The following is a 27925-nucleotide window of genomic DNA, read 5'->3' as shown; positions in this document are numbered from 1 at the left end:
CGAGCGACACCAGAGTTTTAACAGTCTTGCCAGTCATTTATTGTGAACATCATTACATACTCAAAGCAAATCAAGAATAAGAACAACAATTAACATTTTTAATAAAAGTTTTTAACTCTGTAGTGCACTTTAAGCCTCTTCACTCCTCCTTAACAAAGGCAGGTCCAAGTCAAAGCTGATCAGAGGAGCTGGGCGGATACTTTGTTCAAAAGCTTTAAACTGAAAAGTCTCTTTAGTAAAAAAAAAAAGAAGAAAAATCAAGTGCATAAACAATGAATGGATCCATTTTGAAGAGATTAGCCGTTAGAAATTAGAAGTACAAATTATCCAGTTAAAACTATTTTTGCTGATCTAATTTATGACAAATAGAACCATTTGTTAGCAATTTGAAACCTCAAGAATAAATATAATATACATTTCTGCTCATTTATACTGGTCCACAGATGAAAAATATGAAAATCTAATCGTTAACATAAGTGCAAAACACTTTTCTAAAAAGTCTAAAATGCAATTTTTTACCTAATCTCATTTCTTTAGACAACACATGAAGTTACCTGGAGAGAAAAAAAAATAAAATAAAAATGTCACATAACCCCCAAACATGAACGGGACGATAATTTTAAACCTCACCTCTAATACAGAAAGCCAATTTGCTAAACTTGAGTTTAACCTAAGAAAGTGATGAATTAACATTAGATCAAAACCGCTTTAGGCATCATTAGAGTCCGTAACATTTCAAGCTCAAAGTTCACGTTCTTAAAACAAACATTAGCAGAATTACATCCAAACTCCACCAGAACACACCGGATCAGTGCAAAGAACCAAACACGCAGTTATCTCAAAAGCTGCAACAATAGAAATCAGCAAGGGCAGCAGGTAGATACCAGCACTCACTCAAAGTCCACTTTAGTTACCACACACACACACACACACCAAGCAGCAGGACGACTGGTCATTTCCAGTTTTACCGATAACGCTTGCGACAATGACACCCGTTCCTGCAAATTCAGCTTTGCTGAGACACTCCACCATCGTTTCCATTACATGTTCATTGGTCACAAAAGAAGTGTCAAAGTCGGCATGAAACACAAAACATAAGGCTCAAAAAATAGAAAAGTACATGGTAAATATTTTCTTAATGTTCAGAATAAAACAAAACTGCACCTGAAAGGACCATTTAAACAATTATTACTCGTCAAATCTTAAAAGTTATGCATCTTTAAACTTCCAGTGTTATTCTCACAAATAAATGTATCCTACCATGTTGGGTGTCAACAAAACAAAATGTCAAACTAATAAAAGAAGCATCTTACCAGTATGTGTAAAGAGGGCGAAGCCTTGGGCTAAATTAAATACTCCTACTTTGTTGACAGATTGGTTACATTTCACAACACACAAGTGCTGAAAGTTAAAGATGGTCTTTGGCTCGTGTTGCACATAAAACTGCTAAATTATTAGCATCAAGTGACTGTGCAAGGCCGCAGGTTTGATCTCTCATGCAGAGCTGGTCTATTTGTACAGGAATGATTCAGCACTGTTGAGGAACGCTGGTAAGGCGGAGAAGAGTTACACAAATATAATAAACTTAAAATAATTTTCAATCAAAACAATTAATCTCAACAGATTTTTGAGGAGTAACGGCTGAATTGTTAGCTTGTTAGGTTTAAGAAATTAAATCTTCAATGTGTCACTTTTAAAGAATGCCTTATTAGTTTGTTTTTTTTGTTTGTTTTTTCCCCACAGTGTGGAGAAAATTCTGTTAAATTTGCATAATAATCGATATACTTTTCAAGCATTAATAAAAATAAAGTGCATATCTTGAAGGGGCTTGTAGAAAACATTCATCTCAAAACTCCACTTCCATACGTGGCGATCTGGTCAAAAAAAAAAAAAAAAAGCTTTCTCTGGTGATCTGAGAGGAATGAGCTAGAGACGGGGAGAAGGTCAGAGACTACAATCATTGTCGATTTGTCCTCCAATTCTTCTTCTTCTTTCCTGAGGTCACCGTGTTGCCGGCACTAAGTCCCTCCCCCTCCTTCGTCCTCTTGCTCCTCCATGTTTCTGCGTGCCATCCTCTCCCGCCGCTCAGCCAGCCTCCTACACCGGGGGCAGTCTTTACCCGTCCTGAAGCAGCTCTGATGGTAACAGGCGTGGCACTCTGAAAGGGAGGAGGAACACAGGAACATTAGCAGGCAAAAAGACAACTACACGTCAGACTGCATGCAAAAGCCAGCCGCAAACAGGTTCAACCAGTTGCACAAGAAAAAAAAGTGGCCAATCAGAAGCAGAGCTGAGGGAGGACGGGCGTATAAAAGGCACAGAGGTGAAAGTCAGCGAGGCAGATGGGAGGAAGCAGTTGGTGCCCTCAGAGCCTCAACATTAAACCTGCATAGACTCGTCCTGATACTCATTAGCAGTGAAAGCAGTTTCAACCTGTGCAGCACTTGATTTCATTTGCCCTCATACGAAATAAAGTGGAAAAACAACATGTCTAAGATGATGGATTCATGAGATGAAACTCAAGGTGAATTTAAAAAAACACGTTTATTTCATGTTGAACTGAAGATAAAAAATAAATAAAAAGCCACAACTGTACAAGGCATAAATAATCTCTTCAACATCACAGATGAACTCTAACAGCAAACCAAAAACTAGCAGATAAAAGAAAATCGAATAGAGAACGCAAGTGATCAAACTAAAATCCTCCACTCGCTCAGGCAGAGAAACATGAGGAGAAACCAACTCTGACAGGCGTCCATTTTGAAATTCAGAACCACAAGGAGTTTCAACTATAAACACGAGAGAGGGGACGCACACCTTCTGTGACGTCATTTAGCAGCATTATTTTTCTAATGAAGGCAGCCATTCAAAGCTAAAGAGAAGAAAATATGACAGCTGTTCCTCCTGGAACCAGAAGGAATAGCTTGAGTTTAACCTAGAGGTACAAATTATCCAGTTAAGACTATTTTTGCTCATCTAATTGCAAATCAGATGCCCACCACCATCTGACAAAATATCTACCCACCACCAGCTGTGCAACCAGAAGAGCCAAAACCAACACCAGCCCAGTAACACCAGGAACGCAAAACAGCAAATGAAGAAAAGTTAAAAGATTCCCACACCACAAGAAGATCATAAGGGTGTGAAACAGCAATAAGAGATGTCTAAAATGGTTGAGAATATTCCCAAAAGACCATGATGTTCCAGCTGCAGCTCCCCCCACTGTCCCACGACACACCAAATTACAGTTTTATACACCGTTAGAGTGGATTTAATAAATGACAATACATTAAAAAGTTGTTTATAAAGAGGCTAGGGATGTCCCGATTCAATCAGTTATTGACTGTCAAGTCAATTTAACAAATCTAATTAGTAAAATGTAGATATTAAGTGGGTCTAAAGATGCGGAAATTATAGGAATGTTGTTGAAAATTAAGCACTGTCACGTCTATAAAGACAGGACAGAAACTCCTGATACAATCCCATACTGCATAGTGCATGTGTTTTGGGATCAAGGATGTGCAATTAACAGAGCTAAACTGTTTCACCATGAAGGCACATTAAGAATCCACTGATCATCTGTTAAAAGAAATAAATAAATCTTTGAGCAAGCAGCTAGCATGCCGATGTGAGTGAAACATGATATATGCAGACAGCACAGGATTAAGTAATGCTGTTAGTCATATGGTGTCATATGACAGTCACAGCTGCATCACTTCTGTAACAGTGGTACACATGTGCACAGATGCAGTCCTAGCCTGTTTGGCGCCCAGGGCGAACCACCCAGGAGATCTTGATGTTGTTTCTATTACGATATCCTGCCACCAATATGACAATCTACCCACAGGTCTAGTCTACACAGAGTTAATTTCCGTATCAAAACAGAGAGCAAATATGATGGCTGTTAGTGAAGCATGAGTTAACTGGCTCAAGCTGTTAAGGATAAAAATATATACAACAGAAGCTGTGTCAGAAGCTGTGTCAGTCAGATAAATGGTTGGAAGTAAATGACAAAGATATGTTAAATTAGTAGATTGAATTTGTCCAATAGAGATTCTGTCGCTGTTAAGAAAAACATAGGAGAGGACTGTCCAGAAGAATACTGGTGAGCGAGTTAAATACTACACATTCACAGCAACACTGCAATAGTGTGGCATTTACTGCACTGTAATGCTGCAGAGTCATAACGCACATGGAATCGGTTGTAAGAAAACAGTAAACCGGTACTCTGTTTTGGTTTTATCGACTCTGATTCACGTTTTTAAAAAAAAAAAAAAAATCTCAATCAGGACATCCCTAGTTTTAAACCCATTTTCTAAAAATAAACATACAGCAGGACATGGCTTTGAACTGAACAGATTTTGACAAGGATATTGCTCTATCTAGAAAACAGTCAAAATCTCAAGTCTCTAAATTGATCATTAAAAAAAAAACTGTAAAACAAGAGAGAAAATGTAGAAAAAGTGTAAAATGTGTAATAAATGGAAAAGAATCTTAAATAAAAATATAACAAGTCTTAAAAGTGCTTTGCATACGGCTCATACTTTTACCTGGCAGTTATAACAAAATAGTGCTCTCTAATTTCAAGAAACAGGCTTTATTAAACTTTCCAGATAAATAAATCTTCCTCAGCATCTACTCTTGACCTCCAACTCCTTCATCTCCATCCTCGGTCTCTCTGTTCTCTTCTGTGGACGCTCCATCCTCCACGCCGCTCACCCTGCTTTTCCTGCCCTTAGTTAATCTCCTGGCTTTGCGGGTTTTTTGATTCCTCCATTTCGTCTCTGCTGTACCCTCTCGCTCTTCCTTCACCACCTCTGCATTTACTACCACATCACTTTCGCCGCTCTGTTCTTCCTTCTCCTCCGTGCTTTTGTTTTTTGAAAAAACACTTGCTAGCTGATGTGGTTTCAGTAGTTTGAAGACGGAAAATTTTTCAGTTTTTACTGAATCTGTGTCTTTCTGAGCTTTCTCTTCCTCCTCTGTTCTTACCAGTGATCTTTTTATACACTCTTCATTTCCTTCTTCCTCTTTCGATTTCATTTCTTGTTCATTCTCATCGTCTCTTTTTGACAAACTCTTTACTCGATTACCCCTGCGCCCTTTCCCCTCCTGTCCTGCTTCATCCAAATTCTCAAGGCTGCTGCACTTTTCACTATCACGTCTGTCTTGCTTTAATCTCTTTATTCGTAGAGCCTTCAACAAACTCACTTTTTCTCTTCTTGCATGTTCATCTTCACTTCCCTTGCTCTCAAGCTCTTCCTTCCTCTCCTTTTCAGCTCTCCCTATATTCTCCTGTTGCTTCTCACTTTCTACAATCCAGGGAACTGAGTTAACCGTCTTCCCAGCACTAAAATGCTGAAGCGCTCCCTCTCTCGCGGATGAATCCCTGGACTCCTCCTTCTGTTTGTTTCCTCCATCCTGCTGCTCTCCGCTGTTCACCTCCTGATCTACCCCCAGCTCCTCTCCGCCCTCCCCTTCTTTCCTGTCTCTGGAAAGCGCTCTCGCCAGTCTACGAGGGGTCGGGATCTTCCAGTCTCTCCAGTTTAGTTGAAAGGAAATGCGGGAGGACTGGGGTCTTGAGGGCTCACCTTCGCAGCGCTGGCACTTGCTGAGCTGGAAGGGGAAGATGATGTCTTTGTCGTTGTTGCAGAACTCGCAGACAAAGCCCTTCGCCTGACACAGCTGAGGGAGAGAGAAAGCAAAAAATGATTAAAAAACTGCTGGGACAATGTGAAGTAAGGCTGAAACGATTAATCAGGTTAAACGTGATGAATCGACTATTGAGGTGATCGTCAACTAATTTAGTAATCGAATAATTGTTAAGCTGAAGCATACAGGCTCATAAGAAGCCCATTATGCTAAAAGAAAACAGAGCAGTAATTAGACTGAAACTGTACAAAAAATATAAACATTTTGCATTTAAGAATTAAAAAAAATATATATATATTCCTGTAAACATGTTCAACCCAGAACTATTAGAGTAGCATAGTTTTAGCTTCAGCTGATATAAATTCTGTAAAAAAAAAAAATCCAATTATTAATCAGTTAATTCAAATAATATTCAACCCTACACTGTATTAAGGCTAGGGCTGAAACGATTCCTCGAATGATTCGAGTACCTCGATTACTAAAATTCCTCGAGGAAAATTTACCTGCCTCGAAGCTTCGTTAATTTATGTTTTATTAGTTAGCGCACCGTGTTCCGGCCGGGACTTCATTTGCGTTGCGCGGAGCTCTCACTTCCGCCTCTGAGTTGTTGACAAAAGCTAAGTCTCAGCGGCATAAAGTCCAATCTTCAAGATTGGCCCGTGGGGATTTTATTGATTGATGATAATGCCCGACTTTTTATCGTTTTTGGGGAACCAATAAGCATCCTTAAAATGACTGGGGGAATGCCTGGAGTACGGCAGCATTTCTCCTCCGGGGCTGCTGGTTGAAAGCGAACGGCGGGAAGAGCGCTGAGGTGAGCGGATAGACTGAACAGGGCGGGCGGCTGAGTAGCTGATGCTTACCGTGTAAATTTAGCTTTACCGACGAACCGCACAATAAATTTCATATCCCGGTCTGAAGAAACGGGTGGCGGAGCGCATCGTACATGGCTGGTAGATGAGTTTCTGAGTGTGACCAGTGAAGGTGTCGTAAATATCCCGTATTGCTTCCCCCCGTGTTCGTCCCCCGGTCTAACGGTTCGTCAGTCCGCTGGTCTATTTCCTCCCCTCCATCTTACGTTCGTTCATTCGCCCTCTCCTCCCACTCCAGGCGGCATTTCCCGTATTTTCAAACCCAAAGCGTGACAGGTTAGGTGGCAAGGTGAGTTTAATTAATCTATTAAACTCACTGAAGATGAATATATAAACTAAAAGCTGCATTGTAGACATTTTTTATAAGCATATTTGTGAGCCTGCCTCTTTGTTATTAAATTCAATATAATTTCAGATTTTTCTATAACTTTTCTTCTGGTTAACTTAGAAAGTGAGCTATTATTGTTACAGGTTAGTTTTCTAAACTACAAAAAAGCAACTGTTAGGGATGCTCAAATATGAAAAATTGGACTGATATTGATATCTGATAGTAACACCGGTATTATGCCAGATTTACCAATATTTCATTTTAGAATTTTTTTTATCCGATTACTCGATTAATCGTAAGAATAATCGATAGATTACTCGATTACTAAAATATTCGTTTACAACAGCCCTAATTAAGGCAAGCAGAAAGAGCTGAACTTTTAAGACACAATTGATAGACACTCAAGCAATGCTGTGTTGTTGCATTTTTTTCTATTTGAAAGACGGAAATGAAAAAATAAATTCCTCCTCTAAAGTATTTATTATACTGTCCAAAAGGCGCAAGTGTTTAATGGGCTCTTTGCACCTCAGCTTCCGCGTTCGGGGTAAAGCGGCTCGATTGTTTCCGATCTATTGAAAATGGCCTTTTACAATAGGTGCTTTCAGGGCTTGGCCAAGGTTTGTACATCGATCCGAAGCCCCAACAAGTCAGCTGGAGAAAGGTTTGAGATGTTCGCCTCGTTATACATTCACTGATACGAAGGTGACTTTTACTTAAACTTTGTGGCTAACATTAACCTTAGCTTATGCTAGTAGGCAATATTCTCGGACATTGTTCTTGTAAAAATGTGCTATTTAAGTATCTAAACATTCTAACGGACAATGTATTTATCTAATTTTCAAGTATATTATGTGTGTTTATTGTCGTTAGTGTCAGACTAACGGGGGAGGTTACAGTTCGGGCTTTTTACTTCCGAAGCCTGACGAAGCTCAACAAGCCTCATAGCTTGACAGTAGCGCAGCTCTGGTGTCAGAGATCTGGTTCAGCTGTTCAGGTTCAAAGTTGCTGCTTTTAGAAAAATATGACCGTGTCTTTTAAGGTCTCCGTGTTATTTCGTTTTATTACCTTTGCATGTTTCTTGTGAAGAGCTCGAATAGGACGGTGTTTACAGCAGTATGTACAGGCGGATCAGTTGCTTGGCTCTCTCGTTCCCCATAAACTCGCTCTTTCAGGCTGAATGCAGAAGTGATTCAATGGAAATAACTCAGGGAGGCTCCTTTATTTATCATCCGTGTCCCCTGTATTTTTAGGCTGAGCCGGAGTGAAGTGAAGGCTGCAAACTTTGTGTTGTGCAGCATTAGCTTTAACTGGTAGTGGCAAATATTTACAAGCCACCATCTTCTTAATTCAGGATTGCTTGGAAATTAATGAAAACTTAAAAGCCCATTATATTAGGAAGACAACAATGTTCATAGTATTGCGTTTTTTGCATCTGAAATACGACTTAGTCTTTTCTACCAGTCATGGTAACTCAAAGCAGAAACAAGTGAGCCGCATTAGCTCCTGGAGATGTGACGTCAACGCCGTAGGTGCAAAGAGCCCATTGGAAAAAATCTGCAGAATGTGCCAGTTTATATTTTTATCCGGTTAATCATCAGAAAAATCGATAACTATTATAACAGCACTAATATGAAGTCAACCAGTTGTCATAGCAGCTGTCTTACCACACAACCAGCTACATGCATGGTGCCCAGCTTAAGCAGCTCTTTCAACCGAGGAGCCAGTTCTCCGTTGCGAACAGCAGTAAGATCGTTGAGCGAGAAGAGGTGAAGGTCCTCGGTCAGGTGACCCGGCACGCTGTCGAACTGGTCAAGAACCCTGAAAGGAAGACGCAGAAATAAACGGGTGATGTTCTCCAGTCCAGTAGCTTTTTCCATCCCAAACAGGCTTTGGTTAATGCGAACAGAGAGGCTTACCCTCTGGCCAAGCGACAAGTCTTGAAGAGATTTTTCATGTGAAAAAGTTGCACTCTTAAAACCTGAAGAAAAATGTAAAAAAAAAAGTTACTGAAGTATTCAATACTGAAAAAAAATACTACATAAAGAGAATTAAACAGTTTTAAAGAGCTTTTGGTCTATAGCACTGCTGAAATCCAACCCTTTTCCATTCAGTAAGTGCTACAAGTTCATGTTATCCACAACACTCTTCAGTATGGACGCCATTAGTGAAGGAGGAAGACTCAAATTCAGCCATTTCCACCATCACAAACGTGAAAACATCTAAAACTGAAGTCAGAGGAAGCAGAAAAGTTATAAGAAGCCATTTTAAATAGGTAATTTTTCACAGAGACGCATTGACTGCTCCTTTTAAACAAGGGGTAAGACTTCAGAAAATAATAAATTATCTTGGCAGGACCAAAATAGAGTTAAAAAAAAAAAAAAAAAAAAAAGCAGCAAAAACTTTGAAACATGTCCAAAAAGCCTCGAACAACTCATAAAAAAAGAAACTTCAGTAAACATCATCATGCTTTCCTTCAATCGGTTCATCTCTCAAAGAAAACCCCAAGAGTCAAGTGATCTAGTCAGCTGACTAATGAGCTTCAACTTTAACTAAACGTGAACAGCGAAGTCTAAATCCTAATTATAATAAAAAATATATAGAAACAGCTACGAAAACAGATTTTAAATTTTAAATAAAATTTTATCAGTTTATTTATTTAATAAGTTTTGAGCTTTTCTTTTTATTTTGGGGTCATTTCTTTTTAATTATTAGGTATAAACTTCAGTGCTGAGAAGTTTAGGTTGCCTCGCTTGCAGAATAAATTTACTTGAACGTAAAACCACAATAATGTAAACCTCAGATATCGTTGGTGGTTTAAATAAATTTTCTTTAGGAAGAATCCGTTTTCCATTGAGCTGTGTGAGAAACATTAAAATCCTGTTTCTGGCCATTTCTTTCCTCACCCTGCAGCTCAGTAATGCTGTGTGCCACTGAAGCAGCATTAGGAGACTTTTTTTTTAGCATCATTTTAACTGCAGCTGATAAATGCTGAATGTCTCTATTCATTCCACCTCACTCAAAATGCAGCAGGTCACAAGTTTTTTATTTCACTCTTTGTGGGACTCGATATTCTTCCCTCTGGGATGTTTGTGAGGATAAGAAATGTCTCCTTTAGCCGAATGCAACCCGTGAATCTTCGTAAACATCAGCATGGAAAATGTTACCGCCTCTGAACTCACCCTGACAGACTCCAGAGACTTGATCTTCTTGTACAAGCCGTTGTTGATGTCACTCGGGTTGAACAGAGGGTCTCCTGAAATCTTGCTCAACAGGTCCCGGGCGAAGTTGCTGACGTAGTACTTGCTGAAGTCCCACTTCCTGAGAACTCGGCCGGGAACGATCGCCTGGGCGTTCTCGTGGCAGCACTGGCAGAAGTAGCGGCCGAGGTACTCGCAGTATCGCAGTCGCTTGATGTAGTCTGAGGCGAGGGCAGCCAGCAGAAACACAACAGGAGGAGAGAAGACGTAGTCAAACAAAAAAAAAAAAAAATCTAATTGCCACTTTTTGTATAAATTTGATCAATTAAGACAAAAAAAATTAGGCGATTTTCAGTCTGATTTGCTCAAACAGGTGACAACCAAACTGACAACTGTAACTATAATGCAAAAAAAAAAAAAAAAAAAAGAGTATTTTTAATAGTAGAGAGTACTTAACAGAATTGAGATGATGAATGAAGCTATTAAAAGCAAACCATTTTTCAAAGAAATGAAGAAAAAAATAAAAAAATAAAAACAGACTATAAATGAAGTGTCTGTCAGTCTATTAAGCAGGACTTAATATTTGATGTCTTAATGTGTCAGAAATGTAAAACCCAATTTAAAACCATTTTGCACTTTGTTTCCATTTGTGCATTAGTATTACTGTGGCTGCCGGTCATACCTGGGTCAATTTTGGTGCCGCATCCAGCACAGCGGTAGTTCTGCTTGGCAACAATGATCTTCCTCCTGAAATGAAACAAAACACCAAACAATTTGGCTATTTAGGTTGCAGTGGTCTTATGCAAACTGACATCTACAATCCATTTTCAAGTAATTTTTAGAAATATCTTTAAATGTGAAAACAAAGAAGACTGGTTTACCTTATGGCATTACTAAAAATATTTGCTTGTTAGGTCCTTGACTTCATCACGTGTTAAAAGTTTAAATTTCAACTGTTTTAAATAAATCCCCAGGGTTTGTTACAGTCTTATTTGGCAGGTAGCTCTGATAAAAAAATGAAGCCCCACATGTTGCAACCAAGTCAATACATTTTATGAAAAGCTTTTCAATAAATAACGATTAAAACAACAGATTTAAAAAGGCAGCAAAGTGAGGGAGAACTTATGTTTACGGACTTTGGTGCAGGATGGATGTTGAAGATGATTTGCGGTCTCGGCGGCGCCCACTCGAGGTTGCCTCGAACTCGAATCCTCAGCTTGTAGATATCTGCGTGCTCTCCGTCATCAGGAGAGATGGGCAGAGAGTCGGGAATAGGCAGCAGCTGGTAGGAGACGAGAGTAAAGCTTAGATACGCTCCACTGCTTTCCAGAACATGTTTGCAAAACACAAAACCTATAACTATTGTACGAGGGACCATCATGTTTTTGTTCAGATTAAAATGAGACGTTGCACCTTCTGTGGAGCATCGTGCTCTGGAACCAGCCAGTCGAGCTCTGAAGCTGCAGGAAGCTGCATGCCCTCGAACTGCCTGAGCAAACCCATCGCCACCGACTCAGCCGAGTTAGACTGGAGGAAGGAGGGAGAGCTAAAGAAAAACAATAGGAACAACATGTAAATACCTCTTAGAGGAAAAAAAACCTGCTTTAGCCACACCTGTTCTCTGCTAATCAACAGAAGTGCAACAAAACCCCCCAGTCTGGTTAACAGTGCAGAAAAGATGCAAATTGATATAAAATGGAAGTTCCTGAAAAATGTCTCTGGAGGACAAATGAGGGGTTTTCTCTGGTTTTATTGTATCAGTTTACCTTTTCTGAGAGATTTAAACTTGCGAAATACAAAAACATTGCAGAGAGTAAAAAACGATTAGAAAGATCAAATAGTACCAGAATTCAAAAAGATAGAACCAAAAAAGACCGAGTTAATAATGCACAAAACTGTAACTTACATGGATTCAGAGCTCAGGAAGGACCTGCCACTGGAGCTTACACTGCGCTTTATGTCTGCATCTAAAGACACAGCGAGAACAGAGCGGTTAAATCAGAGGACATCAGAGGTTCACAAGTTTTAACCTGCAAAGCAAGGTATCCTCACTTTTTTTGCACCACTGGTAGAGATTAGTTAAAAGCAGTAAAATAAATTAATCTTGGATTACAGTACAATACGAAACTTTTTTTTACAAACTTTGATACTGCCACAACCAGAGAAGCGCCCAACAATTCCTAACGAATGAATCTGAAGCATTTTGGTACTTTAAATCGAATTTAAAGCTGACTAGAGTGTTGAGAAACATTTAAATCAGTAAAAATTGTGACTCATTGTTTCCCTGGAGGAATAAATATAAAGTGAAATAGAATTAGAATTAATTTACTGTCATTGGGCAAAACAGTACGACAAAATTTTAATAGCAATTTTAAAAATGCAGGGCAAATAGATAAATAGTTATCCAACCTTCAAAATGGGAAAGATAAATTAACATCTGCTTCAAGTAACAAATGGTGTTTAAAGGCCAAATAGTTTGCCACCATTCACAGCAAAAGTCTTTGAAGTTTTATTTTATTTATTTTACACTAGTACAGATCTCTACCAGAGGTGCTACCAATTGTGAAGGGTATATTTATTGTACCATAAAATATTCAAAGTATCTCAGGGATTTAAAGACTTCAATGCTACAAATAGAAGGAAAATAATTCTATAGCAAGTTAAAAAGCAAAAACTGGAAGAAGTTTCTCATTAGCTTCGTTTCCCATCAGGAAGTTAAAAAAAGAGAATTAGCTACAAGAAGAGTACAAAAAGCCATTACAGAGTTAAATTGAAGCATTTTAACATTTAAACTTTACAAAATAAGGAATCTACTGAAAAAAAAAAAAAACACATTTCGTTGATTATTAAATTAAAGCAGGAGCATGCAGCAGAAGCTTGACAGATTCTTCTACATCACCAAAGAAAGGAAATAAGTAGAACAGGTTTGGTAGAGCAGGAGAACGGCTGCAGGGTTTTTTTTTTCCTCTTATCAGTTTCTCTTTATCGCAGGATCAACATTTCGGCTTGTTGTCACATAGCACAGATTACACTCAGAGTCTTTCAAACGTACAACAATAGACGTTCTCAGCAGCAAGAGCTGGTAATCAAGTCAATAAAAAGGCTTTTTAGCTCTACAGAGGAAAACATCTGCAATGTTTAATTAGAGAAACAGCTTGATTTGGATGAGTAAGCATGAGACGACGGCTCTGCGCTGATTATTCAGGCAGGTTGGTGACTGAAATTTGACACGATTTTAGTCTGTGGCAAAAAGAGGAGTGAGGTGCGATCATAACAGAAAAATTAAGAGACTTTTTGTTGAGGAATCTACCATCAAGGTGAGTGATGCTTTAAGTTGCATGAAGCAGAAAATAACGGCAGGTCATTATTATTATTATTAAAAAAAAACAAACAAAAAAAAAACAGGTAACACTTAATATGTTGCTTCCCGTTTTAGATATTGAATCCCAGTACCTACAAAAAGAAGAACAAAATGTGCAGGAAATGTACAAGATGATTATAAATACTCACTACTATAAAACATAAAATAATGAAGTGGATGGATTATGATAATGGAAAAAGCTACAGTTACAGCATGACGCCATTAGTTTCACTCATCTCCTCCTTTAAAGCCGACAGATAAAGGCACACCTGTCTCCTGCACCACCAAAGCCTTGAAGCAGCAGAGTAACAAGAACACAGGTCAGCTCAGGTGAGGAGGCAGCTGGCTCGACTCCAAACAAGACAGAGTAACGCAGAAACTAATCTCACTATTAACAGCTACTTCTACAGAAAAAGAAAACAAAAAAACAAATCACTCTCTAATTATGATGTTGGTCTGACCAATGTAGATGTTCAAATATGTCTATTTATTAGCAAATTATAACTCACAATTTTGAGGCCAATGACCAGGCGTTTTACTTCCAATAATCATTATTTTAGAATGAACAGGAAAAGGCCTTTGTAAATTGAATTAAAAGAAAAGGCATAGTTATTTTTTTTCTGTACTTTTCCTAGAAGCTTAACTGTTGTGCACAACGACAAACTATATCACAAGTCCAGCAGAAAAGAAATACCATCACATAATAATATCCTAATAAAAACGTGCTTTAAGATGAATTTATAGTAACTCTCAAAATAACTCATACCACAGTTGAAGAAAAATTAAACATTACTATTTTTTTTTAAACAAAAATCTGAAGGAAGTGGTGTGGAAAAAAAGTTAAAGGAGGTTCTCTGGTCAGGATTGTAATCTTGCACTGCAGAGCACCCTGAACTCGATTCCCAAAACAAAGACGGTGGTGGCAGCATCATGATTTGGGGGACGCTTTTCAAAGCAGGAACAGTGAAGCTGATCTGAGCTGACAGCGACTGGATGAGGCCATGCAACAAGAAAATGTCTGAGACTCGGCAAAAGACTCGCTACTGGAGTAAAGCTTCAGCAACAAAGTCAAACAACTAGCCTACAGGTAAGAGCTACGCTGTAATGGCATGTGCCAAAGCGTAATCATCCAATTATGAATCTGTGGAAAGACTTGAAAGCAGGTCTGCACAAGTTCCATTCAAATCTGAAATTAGACGTGCAAACCTATTAAAGACAAGCTGAGGTTGTTGTACAAACTATTTTACACCGGTTGGCTTAAACCATTTATGTTTATGTTATAATCTATCCCTCACAGTACAGTATATCGTCCTTAAGTTTACATTCTTTTAATCTCTGCATTAAGCTACATGTCTCAATGTTCTGTCACTTTGCTGCTGTTGCATGTTAATTTCTCCACTGTGGGACAATAAAAGTCATTTCTGTTCTATTCTATTCTTTTGACTCTGGGTCACTAAATAAAATGTGTCACACTTACCAGGTTTCTTTAACAAAAACTACGCCACTTTCATTTCAGTTCACAATTACGGTCGATTGCCTGTTGCATAAAATTTCAAGCACTTTCTAAGTACTTATAAATTTGTGGTTTGAACATGTCAAGCGGTATGAATACTTTTCAAAGTCATTATAAATTACAGACTCTTCAAAAAGTCCAGTGAAGCATAAAGCTGGTATTTTTTTTTCCCCCAGTTTGGATCAGAGCCACCCGCTTCCTCTCTGTATAGAGCCGTACGGAGCTGCGTCGGCCGCGAGTCAGCCAGCAGATACCTGAGAAGAGGGAGGCGAGTGACAAGGAGAGGCCGCTCTGAGACACCGCCAGCAGGGACTGGCCCTCACAGCCATCTGAGAGACAGAAACTAACATTCAGCACCGTCACTGCCCACAGGAGCACACCCACACCCACTCAGACATTTCAACACTGGACACAGAGGTGTGTTAGTGTTCCAGCCAAACACAGTCTGCACTGAGAAGGGAGCTGTGAAGGTCAAAGGTTAATAAATCAACAGTATTGAAAAACGTAAAGAAACACACCCGGGTTTAATGAGCACACATCCAAGAGAGTCATTAATTATCGACATAATGCATGTTTAGACGTAGATGTTCTGTTAATCATCTCGGGTTTTCAGATGACGGGAGATTTTATGAAGCTTTTACAGCCGGAGCTCCCATATGAGCCCCTACTGGGCTCGTCACGTGTCGCCATTAGGAATATTTTACATCCACAGTCAGCAGACTGGCCGCTGTACTCTGACCTGCAGGTTATAGGAGATGATAAAAGCTGATTGGTGAGCAGCCAACGATGTTATGAGATGATGATTCATGAAGAAAATGGAGGGGGGAAAAAATAAAACTAAAAAAATCAATTTACAAAAAATGATTTGGGAAGGATATAAATTAAATACTTTCTGTTTGGATTAAAGTAATAAATTTGGATCTTTGAAAGCAGCTAGAAGGGAAGTCGATCCCCTGCATTATTTACACCTCACTATATTGATGAAACTGATCAACTTTTTCTTTTGTAAAAAAAAAAAATAATAAGCCATCAAATAAATCTGTAATTTTTTTTCCATTCTCATCCCTCGTTCCCTCTCTTTACCTTGCAGTTCACACTCCTCCACCTCCTCGGCCGAGCCGGAGTCGGACAGGCCCTGGAAGGAGTCCTGAGAGCTCCTCCTGGAGCCTCCGCTGTCAGTGGAGTGGAAATCTGAGCACAAGGAAATAGTTTCAACAAGTTATGCAAAACAAATATGACTTTTTTTCTGAAGATGTGCAGAACCCATGACTGGTAAAAAGATTGTTAGGTTTTCTCTCATGTTTTGTCCCATATCACATCAGCAACTAAAATAGGTAAAAAGGTTAAAGCCCCCCCCCTTACCAACAAGTTATTTACATAATTTAAGTTTCATGTAAAATACTAATCAGTTGAATATTTTAAGAGAGAGCTGGGTGTTGAGTTGTAACTTGGCGTACGGTGCTGGGAGGTTGTGTAGGGCGGCAGACGGCTGCGGCGGATCTGCTGCCTCCTCAGACGGATCTTTTGTTTGAGCTGCTGAATCTCGGAGTCGCTGTCGCCCTCCTCCTCACCGTCCTCCTCCTGGCGCAGCATGTTGTACTTCATCAGCTCAATGGCGGCGATGAGGGACTCCGAGATGCTGAAATGAGCATTTTCCTGCAAAGCATGGATATTACCCAACATGTTGTCTCCCAAATTTAAACTCTTCATGTTCCTTTGTCATCCTGTTAAACCGTGACCCGAGGTGAATCATGATTCTACCTTTTCTAGGTCAGCACAGCTGCCAAAGTCCTGCTCTGACAGGTAGCTGATGAGGCTCTGTCCCTTCGATGGCTTCCTGAACATCCCATCCGGCACACTGCTGTACTGGGGCCCATCTGATGTCAACACAGTACGCACAACTTTAAGTCAATACGCAAAACACACAAACAAGGGAAAACAAATTATGTCTGATTAAGCTGTATCTTATTATATCTAGGAATTTGCTCAAAGTCATTTATAAACATGTTTTTTTGTTCTGCAGAATAAAAGGGATGAATTTTCCAAAACTTTTCACTGTAAGATTTTGCTTCCGAGATAAATTAAAATTATTTATTTTAAGAATTTTTCCGAAACCTGTCAAAAAGTTGTTGTTTTTTTTATCAACAATAAACATGTTGGAGTAATATTATGAGCAATATTTAGGTCATCCAAACAGCAGAATCTCAAAATAAACATTTATTTTGAATTTATGGAAGTAAAACTTTATACCAGCAAATCATTTTATAGTCACATAAACAATAAATGTTTTTTTGCTTTTTTTCCTTGCTGGGAATCTCATGTTTTCTTGTCGGCTTAAAAAAAAAATAAGAAATTGAAGTCTCTTCCTTCCTAGAAAGATTTCCTGAAAATTTCCTTTTATGGTTTAAAAGGAAATTTTAAACCATAAAAGGTTTAAAATTTCCAAGTATGCACAAGAGCTCCAGTGCAAACTTGGAGCTCTTGATCTGAATAAAAAATAAAAAAAAATCAGTTTAAAAAAAAAAAAGAAGAAAGTATTTAGTCATACCTGATATATTAATTATCGGGTATGTGTTTAATTATGCGTTTTGTAGTAAAATAAAACCAAACTTCTGCTTCTTTCAAAAACAACAAAGAAACAGCAAAATACAACTGAAACCTGAACGTGACAAAAAGACGAATCTTTTTCTGACAGGATATGAGACTCACAGGACTCCATGTAAAGAGAACGGGGGGTGCTGGCATCGCTGCGCTGAGGAGAGAAGGGACTGTAGTCCTTCATGCTGGAGTCTTCGCCTGCTGATTCTGAAGAACAAAAACACAAGTTTTTACAAACTATAAAAATACCTTAATCACTGCATTTTGAGCTGCATTCTACATCCTTAATGGAAACGTGTATGAAAAAGTGATGGAAGACAATGAAATGCTTAATTTGTGATATTTGTTTATATAAATCATGGCTATTACCTGCATGGAGAAACAGGTACAATAATTTAAAATAAGCATTGAACATCAATTTTCCTGAAGAAATACATTTCTAGCCTTTCCATTGACATGATATTCACATCACATGTCTGTAATAAAGAAGTTAGTTCCTATAAAAAAAATTTAAAAAAAGACACCAGTCTGCAGGTGGGAACATCATAGTGTGAGCTGCCCTTCAAAAAAGGACAGCTCAGTCCTTTCTTGATAAGTGTGGTTTTCCAGGATAGATAGGAATCCTAAGCACACGGTCTAGAAAGCTCTTAATAGACGGAACGATTCAATCATTTATCTCAACTCCAACTGAAAATCTATGGAAAGAACTAGAGACAGTCTGTGTGGGAGAACGGGCCAGAATCACTCCTCAGCAAAGCATGTGACTCAGTTTCCCCACAGAGGCCTGGAAGTTGCTTTTAACCTAGCAAGTTTTGTTTCACTACATATTTACCAGAAGTCTGTGTGTTAAAACCTGTTATTCCACCCACAACTTAATGTGGGGGGTGAATTTGCTTCAATTGTATTGTGGGTGAGGATATCTTGGGCTGATGCCAACATCTGGTGGAAATTTCCAGCCACTGACGCCATTAGAAATATCTAAACTGAGAAAAATGTGTTCAATACTTCTTTTAACTGCAGTAGATACTATTAAACTTGGACTATGGAGTAAAATGTTTTAAACTAACTGCAATTTTGGACTTGATCATAAAAAGTCTGATGAATTCTTGATTGTAAAAGTTCTTTGCCTCACCTTGAACATTAAAAAAAAAGTTACATTAAAAATTTCATAGTCCTGCAATACTTTCAATGAAATGATAGGACAGGAAACAGAAACCAAATATGTGCATGAACAAAAGAAAAGTCACAATGGAGGTAACCATTTGTTTCATGAATTTGAAGCAATTTATCAAAATGTAATAAAATGCAGCTCCTGAGGAACCAATCGCGAGCTGAGCACAAGACTGGAAATGAGAAGGGTAAAATTCATAAACATGCAGTAAAAAAAGTAAGGGAGGGTGAAATGGGGTCAAATGATGGGAGTACAGGTAAACTGCACTGCCAACCTGCTACTGGATCCTCTATTATTATGGTGATTTTTCTGTGGCCTCCTCCTTCGCATAAAGAGTGAAAAGAGAGAGTAGAGAGATAAAGGAGAAAGACAGTTTAACTGAAGCTGAAAGGGAAAACAAATCTGAGCAAAACAGAGGAAGTTAGGTCAACTTTAAAGCGCTTTCTGGCAGGAAGTTACAAAGTCAGGGTTCCTACATATTTTACATGTTGCACGGAAAAACAGAAAGACAGACCAGCACAGCGGGGATGGGGAGCAATATGGATAGACAGATAGATGGATATTATTTAGGGAGTAAAGTCTGAATATGAAAATATTTTTCCAAACTTTTTCATCCAAATCTGAAAAAGACACCAATCGAATTCCAGACTTTCCCAGATTGTGTAGGAACCCAGCAGAGGGCAGTCGGAGCGTCTCGCTCTGATAATAAATCTGCCTCGTTTTTACTGCTAGCTAACTAGCCCAGTAAAACAGCTCGACTTTACATGATGTCATCAGTAAAACCATTTCATTATTTAATATATTTGCGCATTTAGTCGTCTGGCACATTCAGTCCCCGTCACTCACCATTCCTGAGTTTTTGACTGATCCCCGTGTCTGAAAACGAGCGGGTGTGTCCTTTGGGCCCCCTGCCGGGGCCCCTCTGGCCCTCTGAGAAAGACGAGCACCTCGGCGGGGTCGAGGTCTGGGAACTCTGCTGTGTGCAAGGTTCCTTTGTCTGGTCCTGCTCGCTGCTGTGGATGGAGCTTCGGGAATCGCGACGACTGCGTTGCCCCAGGTTACCGATAGCCAGATACTCCGGTCCATCGTCGGAGTCGCAGTCACAGGAGTCCCCGGCCTCGGGCTGAACGGATGAGGATGGGGACTCCGACAGGGAGATGTGAGGGACGGAGACTGATCCAGGAGACGGCGTCGCACCTCGCTCACCGTCCCCGGGCCTGGACACGACCACCCGCGGAGTTTCCACGCTGCTGGCTGGAGAGGTAGTGTCTGCATCACAGCATCAACAAAAATATTACCAAACAGAAAAACATGTTTATTTTGATTTATTATATTGTGCAAAAAGGTGAACTCTGCTACGGTTGTTACTGATGCCAAATTTCAGGCAGGGGAAGCACAGCTGTACAACAGCACATGAAAAGAAAAGGGAGTGAAGAAAATTACATTAAAATAAGAAATAAACGTATTAAGTACTGGATAATAAAAAAAAAAAATTAAAGTTAAAACAAAAAACGATACCAAACTGAATGTAAACTTTGCCTTTCATGGGCAAGTTGCAGTGAATCTCTTGAATCCCAATTTGAACAGGACAATAAACATCATTAGTTTTTGCACAGCTCAGGTTTTTAGGCAACTTGTTCCGGTGTTGAGCTGCCTCACCTCATCTCGCTCCATAGCTGCAGGACACCGAGTGACACACTGATGATCTGAGCGCTCTACACAGTTCACGCCTGAGAATCAACTCCAAAACGTATGTAGGTCTGAGATAATTCACTGCCTTAAAAGTTTATGTTTTAAAATCTCTCATTTCGCAAACAGTAAGACTTCACTTCCCTGGTGTTTGTTGGGATTCTGGCTGCAGCATTTTGTACTAGCAGCATCTGCCTGATTACTTAGGAATACAAGACTAATCTAAATTTCTAAAATTTGAACTACTCAAAACTTTAGCTTTTCTATCTTGATGTATAAAAGAAACTTAGCCTGATAGTAGCTTGATGAAGAGTATAAAAAAAAATGTCATTTCCTGCTTGAGAAAACATCGAAACAGTTTTTGTTATAAAGTGGCTGCGTCTCAAATACTGATCTCATCCGCAAACAATTAGCCTTCTGTATGTTTAGTTCAGTCAGTCAATTCACAAACAAACTGCTGTGAATTCACAGCAACATAGCCAATATGTTTACTAACACTTGCTGAAAATCTGGGTGAAAAGACGACCATCTACCATTAGTCTAGCTAGCATAACATCATTGACGATTCAAAAAAAGTGAAGGAGAAATAAGGATGGATCAATAACCTTTGTTCTTTTGTCAGTCATTGGGAAAGATAATGAACTCACCCTGCAGAAACCAGCAATAGATTTTTTCACCCGTTTAATATTTAACCCAACGACTACAAAGAAAAAACATAAATGAAAAGGACAACCTGCTAATAAATCCTTTTAGCACATCTTGAAAACATGATGTAGATATATTCAGAGACACATAAAACCTACACTTGGTATTGATGCTTTCTTCACTTGTGTTGTTGCCTTTAGGGGATCTAGCTGCTGTAGTGTTTGCTGGCCTGTGGTTGGCTGCGACCGCTTCTCGCAGAGAGCAGTTTGAGGTGGTTAGTCTGCGGTTCAGAGAGTCTCCTCCAGGAGCCGTGTCGGCGTTCCTCCAGGCCCCCCCGGCCCCTGGCAGCACACACAGGCTCTGGCTCTTCAGCAGACTCAGGCATGGAGAGCCTTTCAGCGGGGAAAGCTGGAGGAAGGACATTAACACTTGAGGTGATTCCTTTTCATACTCCCTACAACTTACACTCAACCATACTTGACTAATGGATGATGGTGAACTAATTTCTTCCAAACAGAGGCAGTTTGAAGCACATGTTGAAAGCTTGAGTAACCCACCCCAACCGTGTCTACTTGGGCCAGCAGTTTGGGATTATTCTGCTCCACAGCCTCCAGACACTGAAACATGGCCGTCACATGAGGCTCGCTCAGCAGGAAGGCATCGTCTGACGGGCACGGACACGAGGAAGAAACAAACAAAAAAAATAAATAAAAAAAAAACATGTAAACAGGAACCACTGGAGAACATGGAATGAGTAAACAGTGTTTGATTTTCACTCCCAACCAGTGCGCTCACCGTTGTAATATTTCCGTGTGTTTCCCAGATGCCTGAGCAGAGGTTTGAGCTGAGCTGACAGCTTATGAACCTGCAAGCTGTGCAGCAACCAGCGCTCGGCCTTGTGGCTCTCACCGACGCTGTGCACCCCGCTGCTCAGAACCGGCTCCAGGTGACTGAACTGAAAAATGAAGACCAAAAATATATATATTTATATCCAAAGCAAACATATATATTTGTTATTTTGAAGCTCTACAAAACACGAGAAATCAACCAGAACACTTTGCTAGGTGCACAGTTGCATTTAACTTGAACTAACAAGAACAGAAAGCAAGAGATCACATGACTGTTATGTCACAGTTAAGCCCTGCTGATCAGCAACAGCAGCAAAAAATTAGGATAATTACATTTCAGCTGCTAATCGCCCATCTGTTGCTTAAAAATCCCACAAAAACAAAGAGCTGTGGGGATTCACTTCATTCTTCACATGACATAACAATGAAACGCGCCTACCAAGTTACATAAGAAGATTTAGGATGCCTAACATTTTTTTATGATTAATGATTTTTGCCCCTCCACATGTACTTTTTTTTTTCTAAAGCGGATTTTCATCCTTTTTCTTACGCAAATTAATTCACACTACAGAGAACACATTGGCATGAATTCAATTTATTATCCTTAGTAAACTAGACGCTATAGTAGCCCTCATCTATTTGATGAATCCCTATGCATCCTGTATTATGAAATAAATCATTGTTTTCCTGTCTTAAGTTACCAAATGAGGAAGAATATCATCGCAGCAAATAGTCCTAATTTGCAGTAAAGATATGTTCAAAACCTAGAGAACTACTTTGATGTTTAAACAAATATAGAAACATTTAATTATCCTTGTAGCTTAACTTTCTCAAGACACTTCCAAACTTACCAAGCAAGAAACTGACACAAAGTTTCTAGGTCTAGTAATGTGCACATGAGAAATGCAGAACTGAAAGAAATCACCCTCTCTTTTTCTAAGTTTACATTTACAAGTAAATTTCCCCAAACATTTGAATCTGATGCTTTGATTTCACTTTTGTTCCCCTCTCTGAGAAGCCCATACCTGTTCAATGTGCATGGCGAGGTGGGGGCTGATGTAGCGAACACACCAAACAAAAGGCCAGTAGTCTCGCTGCTTGTAGTAGATCTGCAACAGTAAACCAGTTTTTAAAACATTAAGAAATATCAGTTTTTATAAACAACAAAAAGCAGTTATAAAGAATAAAGTGTGGGATGTTGCCTAATAACAACAATGGTTGAGTCTAAGGTAAAATGGTCAGTATCATTATTTATTATTATTATTATTATCTCCTTTAAAGCATAGTGAGGTTCTCTGGTGAATTACTAAGAGAAATCTTTTGCAAAATGGCTTTAAAAAAAAAAGAAAAAAAAAAAAACTTTTCCATGTTATGTTTTCAATCACTTGTCAACGTTTCAGTTGGCTAGCCAAGTTGATGGTTAGGGTCAAAGTTGATCAAAAGCTGCAACTGGGGCGCAAGTGTGAGAATGCCCACCGATGAAAGATGAAGTTCATCTTCAAGAAAAAAAAAACTGAAACAAAGCTGCATCCCCTGACCTGCTCGTTCTTCAGTCTGTGACCGAGGATGTTGTTCATGTCCTTGTGCAGCCTCTGCAGGCCGCCGTACCGCGACCAGACGTTGGGGTTGTTGGTGGACACGAGGCCCTCCACCGTGGTCTTCAGGCTGGACAGCAGCTTCCATTGCTCCCTCCTGGAAGCACAAAAGGGGACCGGGATGGGGAGGGAAAAAAAAAAAAAAAAAAGACGCAGGGTGAGGAGGTTAAGGAAGGAAGTAAAGAAGTGCTGGTGACAGCAATGTGGTTCAACAGATCAAAACACATTCCACGAAAAAAAGGATGCCTCAGCAACTTAATGAAAGTTACAGTCCAGTGAATAGCCGTCCTGTCCAACTCAATGCTTCCCAGAGAAAATGTTATACCTATAACCATTTCTACCTATAACATAAGACATCTAGGAATTCATATCTCATTTCACATTAGCCTAGATTATAGATAAACTTCAACATTGTTTATTTGACTTTCTAAATGACATTATTGTATTGTTCATATTGAAATTCCTGTTGCTCTATCAGAATGAGATACTACATAATCTGTAGATGGTGTCTGGAGGGGACGGTCTGTTATGATAACTTTGTGCTTTTGTTAGGTAATGAAAAAGACAGAAAGATATGTCACACAATGTAAATCTAAAATAGAATGACAGATGGTAAATTTAGACACATTCTATCAGACTAGAACTGATAACTCTGATAGAGCAGAGGGTCACATTTATGAGAACAAATCTTGTTGGTGTGAAATGGCTTGTTGTGGTCAGCCACTAATCAAATTACATCATGTAACTGGCTTAAAGTTAGATAAAATTCCTCACATACTGCAGAGCCAGCTGAAGTTAGGCAGCAACAGAGGACAGAGTGTGCCTAAAGGCTTGTACAGGAGCAGAGAAATTTGTTTTTTGCTGGAGGTGGAAAGAAGAGGAACAAAAACTAAGGAAAAAAAAAATCACTCCTGGAAAGTCCTTCTCCAGCAGTAAATGAAACTCACAATAAAAAAAAATAAAATAGCCCAGATGATGTGTCGAGAACAAGCTTTAGGAACTCCAAAACCATTCTCCGAATCTGCAGATATACTCAGATGATTCTGCAGTCATCAGGTCTTTCAGAAATGAATGAGAAGTTGAGTAGAGAGAGCAGGTGGATCAGTTTGTGTCATGGAAACAATCATCTTATCTTGAATTTGAACAAAATAGAGGAGAAGATTGTACATTTCAGAAGAAACAGGGTCAGGTCAAACACTATTTCCATCATGGGAGAATAAATGGAGATGGTGGGGAAGTAGAAATACCTGGGGGTTCAACTGGAGAACAGCGAGAACACAACAGTGTAGCAATTTACAAGAAAAGACAGAGCAGACTGTACTTTTAAAAGAAGTTTAGGTCCTTCAGTGCTTCCAGCAGGCTGCTGCAGCTCTGCAAGTATATTGTGAAGAGTAAAATCTCCTCTGCCATCATATGCTGGGGCAGCAACATCAGAACCAGAGACTTAAAAAAGCTCAACAATCTGATAATGAGGGATGGTTCTGTTCTGGGGACAACTGTAGAACCTTACAACAGTCTTCAATCAGAGATTTCTTTAGTTGTGCTGAAATACAGACAGCTACAGAAGTTCCTTCCTGTCTAAAGCCATTTACAACAACTCTTTAAAGAAAATTGTACAAGTTAAAACCTTTAATTTGCCTCCGGAGTTAATAAAGTACTTTTTGATTGAACTGAGCTATGTTTTTGCAGCTCTGGAAGAGAACAAATGCTACTGTTCTTGTGTAGGTTATAAATACCTCAAGTGTTAACCTCGTGTGTTAAAAATCCAACTCAAAAAGGCGGTTGACATTTTCAATAGGTTACAACGGATTGTGTATGAAAGCATACATGTAGAAATTTGTCAAACATTGATAAAGATTTTACAGTTAAAACATCTAATATGTGAACGGACAGAGAAAACCCAATCTGCTTAAGAATACAACGTACTTGTTTTTTATATATATATTACCATTCACTGGAATCATATTTGTCAAATTTTGAAAAAAAATGTGAATAGTAACATAACTGTCCGAATTCGTATGTCTAAAGGCAACAATATCACGGAGAACCTGCAAAACCTTATTTGACAGTTAGCATTAGCTGCTAGCACAACTTGACCAGGATTAGCATTTATCTATGAGCGCTTAGTTAATAATTAGCAATAATAAAGCTAATGGATAACTAGAAGTCATTTCAAATAGATAACGTAACGTAACAAAACTGTCAAAGTAATCAGTGTCTGATAACAGCTTCACTTTTAATGACTGGATACAAATGTCCACTAAGCCTTAGCATCACAGCTAAAACTCACGCTAAAGGCGCTTCTGTAATAACAAAAACAAAACATTTCTTGCCACCTTTATCTAAACAGTCAACAAAAAAGAATGTCGATGCGTGTTTTAGTTGTGTTGTGCTGTTAATCTGGCGAAACCCAAACGCAAACCCAACCCCCGGCTATCCGGAGGTAATGCGCCCAGCCCAAGCTGTCACTTGCCTGCGCTCCTCCGCCTCTCCCTCCGCCGTAACCTCCATCATGTCTTCCAGGCGGAGCCGGCTGCCCACCAAAGCTGCCAGCTTCCCGCTAACTCCTGTGATATTATGCTCAAAAAAGTTTTAGCGCTACTGCAAAGGTTTCTGGAGGGAGTCACCTAAACTCCGAGTCTCCCGCCGCCATGTCTGTGGTACCTACAATACCCGAGCCAGCAATCAAAACACAATAGGCCGCATATCAGCTCTTGTCGGCGGATGCTGCATCAGCGAGTGGGCGGTGCAAACGGCCGCCGCCCTGCCTACTTTTGCACTGAAGAAGCAAAATTTGTAAAATTAGATAGTGGCGGTTTTGTTTCGTCTAGTCTTTTTGGGTGGATGTAAATCAATATCTTTCAATTGATTTCAGTAAGTTTTCAGTTTATCCAGTGAGAGGATTTGAGCAATCAGTTACCGGTTGACTTTCTAGACCTTTCTATGCAACTTCCAAACGAAACTTTGGCAGATACTGCCCCCTGGTGTTTGAAAATAGCAACATCAAAATAACACTTATGACGGGATATAACCTAGAAATTAGCATGCAATTTATGCTTCTTATCAAACTATTTAATTTATCATGGTTGAAAAAGATGACTTAAAGAAAAATCCATGATGCAACACAGCTGTTTTGTGCTATTTATAAATTTTGTTTTAGTTTGTCTTTTCAATGTCAAATTGTGAAAACGAAAAATGTTGCAACATTTCTTTACACTAGATCACATGTGTCAAACTCAAGGCCCGCGGGCCACATGTGGCCCGCCATATCATTTTATGTGCCCCCCAGCATTTTATAGGCCCATGATTGATTTAAAATAGGGTTTGAGCACGAATTGACTACAAACTACATCTCCCACAATGCATTCCGATTGTTACCAGCCATCATGACGGCTTCTCGCCACTAGAGAGCAGCAGAATCACCTCAAGCTGCTTATTGATTTTCCCAGCGAATAAAACTGAGACGTCGACAAGCTAACATCAAAATGTCCAAGAAAAGAAACATCGATTTACAAGTAAGACTGTGAATGAAGATGTGTGTGAGTTGGTGTCAGGGCGGCAGGTCGCGCTAGACTTTTTTTGTTATCCGTTATCTTGACCGACAACATAAAAAATAAAATAAAAATCGGTCATGTACTATTTTTATCCGTGAAATTACAATCATATTAACATCGGCTATTTAATCGCCTTTATGCGGTTTAGTTAATATTCACCGTGAATCCAGATCCCATCACAAATTAAGCAGATAAATGTATCTACATTTTTCTCGTAGTGACAAAAACCACACCAATAACTTTTAATAAATTAAATTAAGCGACTTCACTTAAATTAGCATCACTTCACCTGCTGGGGTCTGAACGCACTTCCTCCTGGTTCCCATCTGCAGAAATATATGCGCTAATTCATCAGTCAGTTGGATCTGTCTGATCCAAACAGACCAAATGAACTCTGTGAGTGTTTTACCCTGAGCGGACCGGTGTGCTTTTACCAGGATATTTATTTATTTATTTATTGCGTGGTTTCGCTTCTCCGAAACCGACAGATATAACGTCTGCAGCTCCTCCAGGACGCCGCTTTCCTGGGCGTTCTGGACTCTGTAGAACCATTTGTATCTGCTAATGACATCCTCAATACATTTTTTGATCCCAGGCTTATTTTATGGACTGAACAGACAGAAACAGTTACCATTGTACATTTTGAACTGTGGATTTTATTTTTGAACCATTTTTTATGGTTCAAAAATACATTTTTTAATTGTAAAGTGTTGATTTTATATTTGAACCATTTTTAATTGTAAAGTGTTGATTTTATTTTTGAAACCTTATTTAATGTAAAGTGCTAATTTTAGTTTTGAACCATTTTTAATTGTAAATGTTGATTTTATTTTTGAACCCTTATTTTGAAGTGTTGGTTTTATTTTTGAACCCTTATTTATTTTTGAAGTGTTGATTTTATT

The 27925-nt window shown here is 39.2% G+C and overlaps 1 protein-coding gene across 2 annotated transcripts; it reads right to left on the bottom strand.

The window, feature by feature from the left end:
- Positions 1-15: 15 nt before the first annotated feature.
- Positions 16-26205, bottom strand: rubcn (rubicon autophagy regulator). Of its 2 annotated transcripts, XM_015011258.2 has the most exons (21): positions 25943-26205; positions 23413-23566; positions 22900-22983; positions 21822-21981; positions 21584-21690; positions 21185-21434; positions 19539-19961; positions 17633-17728; positions 16685-16800; positions 16381-16579; positions 16007-16114; positions 15178-15252; positions 11956-12016; positions 11463-11595; positions 11186-11331; positions 10732-10796; positions 10032-10270; positions 8769-8830; positions 8517-8670; positions 5592-5685; positions 16-2158 (listed from the first exon to the last, which is right to left on the bottom strand). In XM_015011258.2, exons 1-21 carry the CDS (start codon positions 25981-25983, stop codon positions 2019-2021), a joined length of 2907 nt encoding a protein of 968 aa, XP_014866744.2. In that variant the 5' UTR covers positions 25984-26205; the 3' UTR covers positions 16-2018. The 2 variants fall into 2 exon arrangements, with proteins under 2 accessions (XP_014866744.2, XP_087861149.1); XM_088005023.1 differs by lacking the exon at positions 15178-15252.
- Between the last annotated feature and the right edge of the window lie 1720 nt (positions 26206-27925).

This window comes from Poecilia mexicana, unplaced genomic scaffold (assembly GCF_051168715.1).
Source record: "Poecilia mexicana isolate PSO_F unplaced genomic scaffold, ASM5116871v1 scaffold_4, whole genome shotgun sequence".
In the NCBI taxonomy this organism is placed as follows: domain Eukaryota; kingdom Metazoa; phylum Chordata; class Actinopteri; order Cyprinodontiformes; family Poeciliidae; genus Poecilia; species Poecilia mexicana.
Note: the sequence above shows the minus strand (reverse complement) of the source record. Positions and strands in the feature narration are given on the sequence as shown.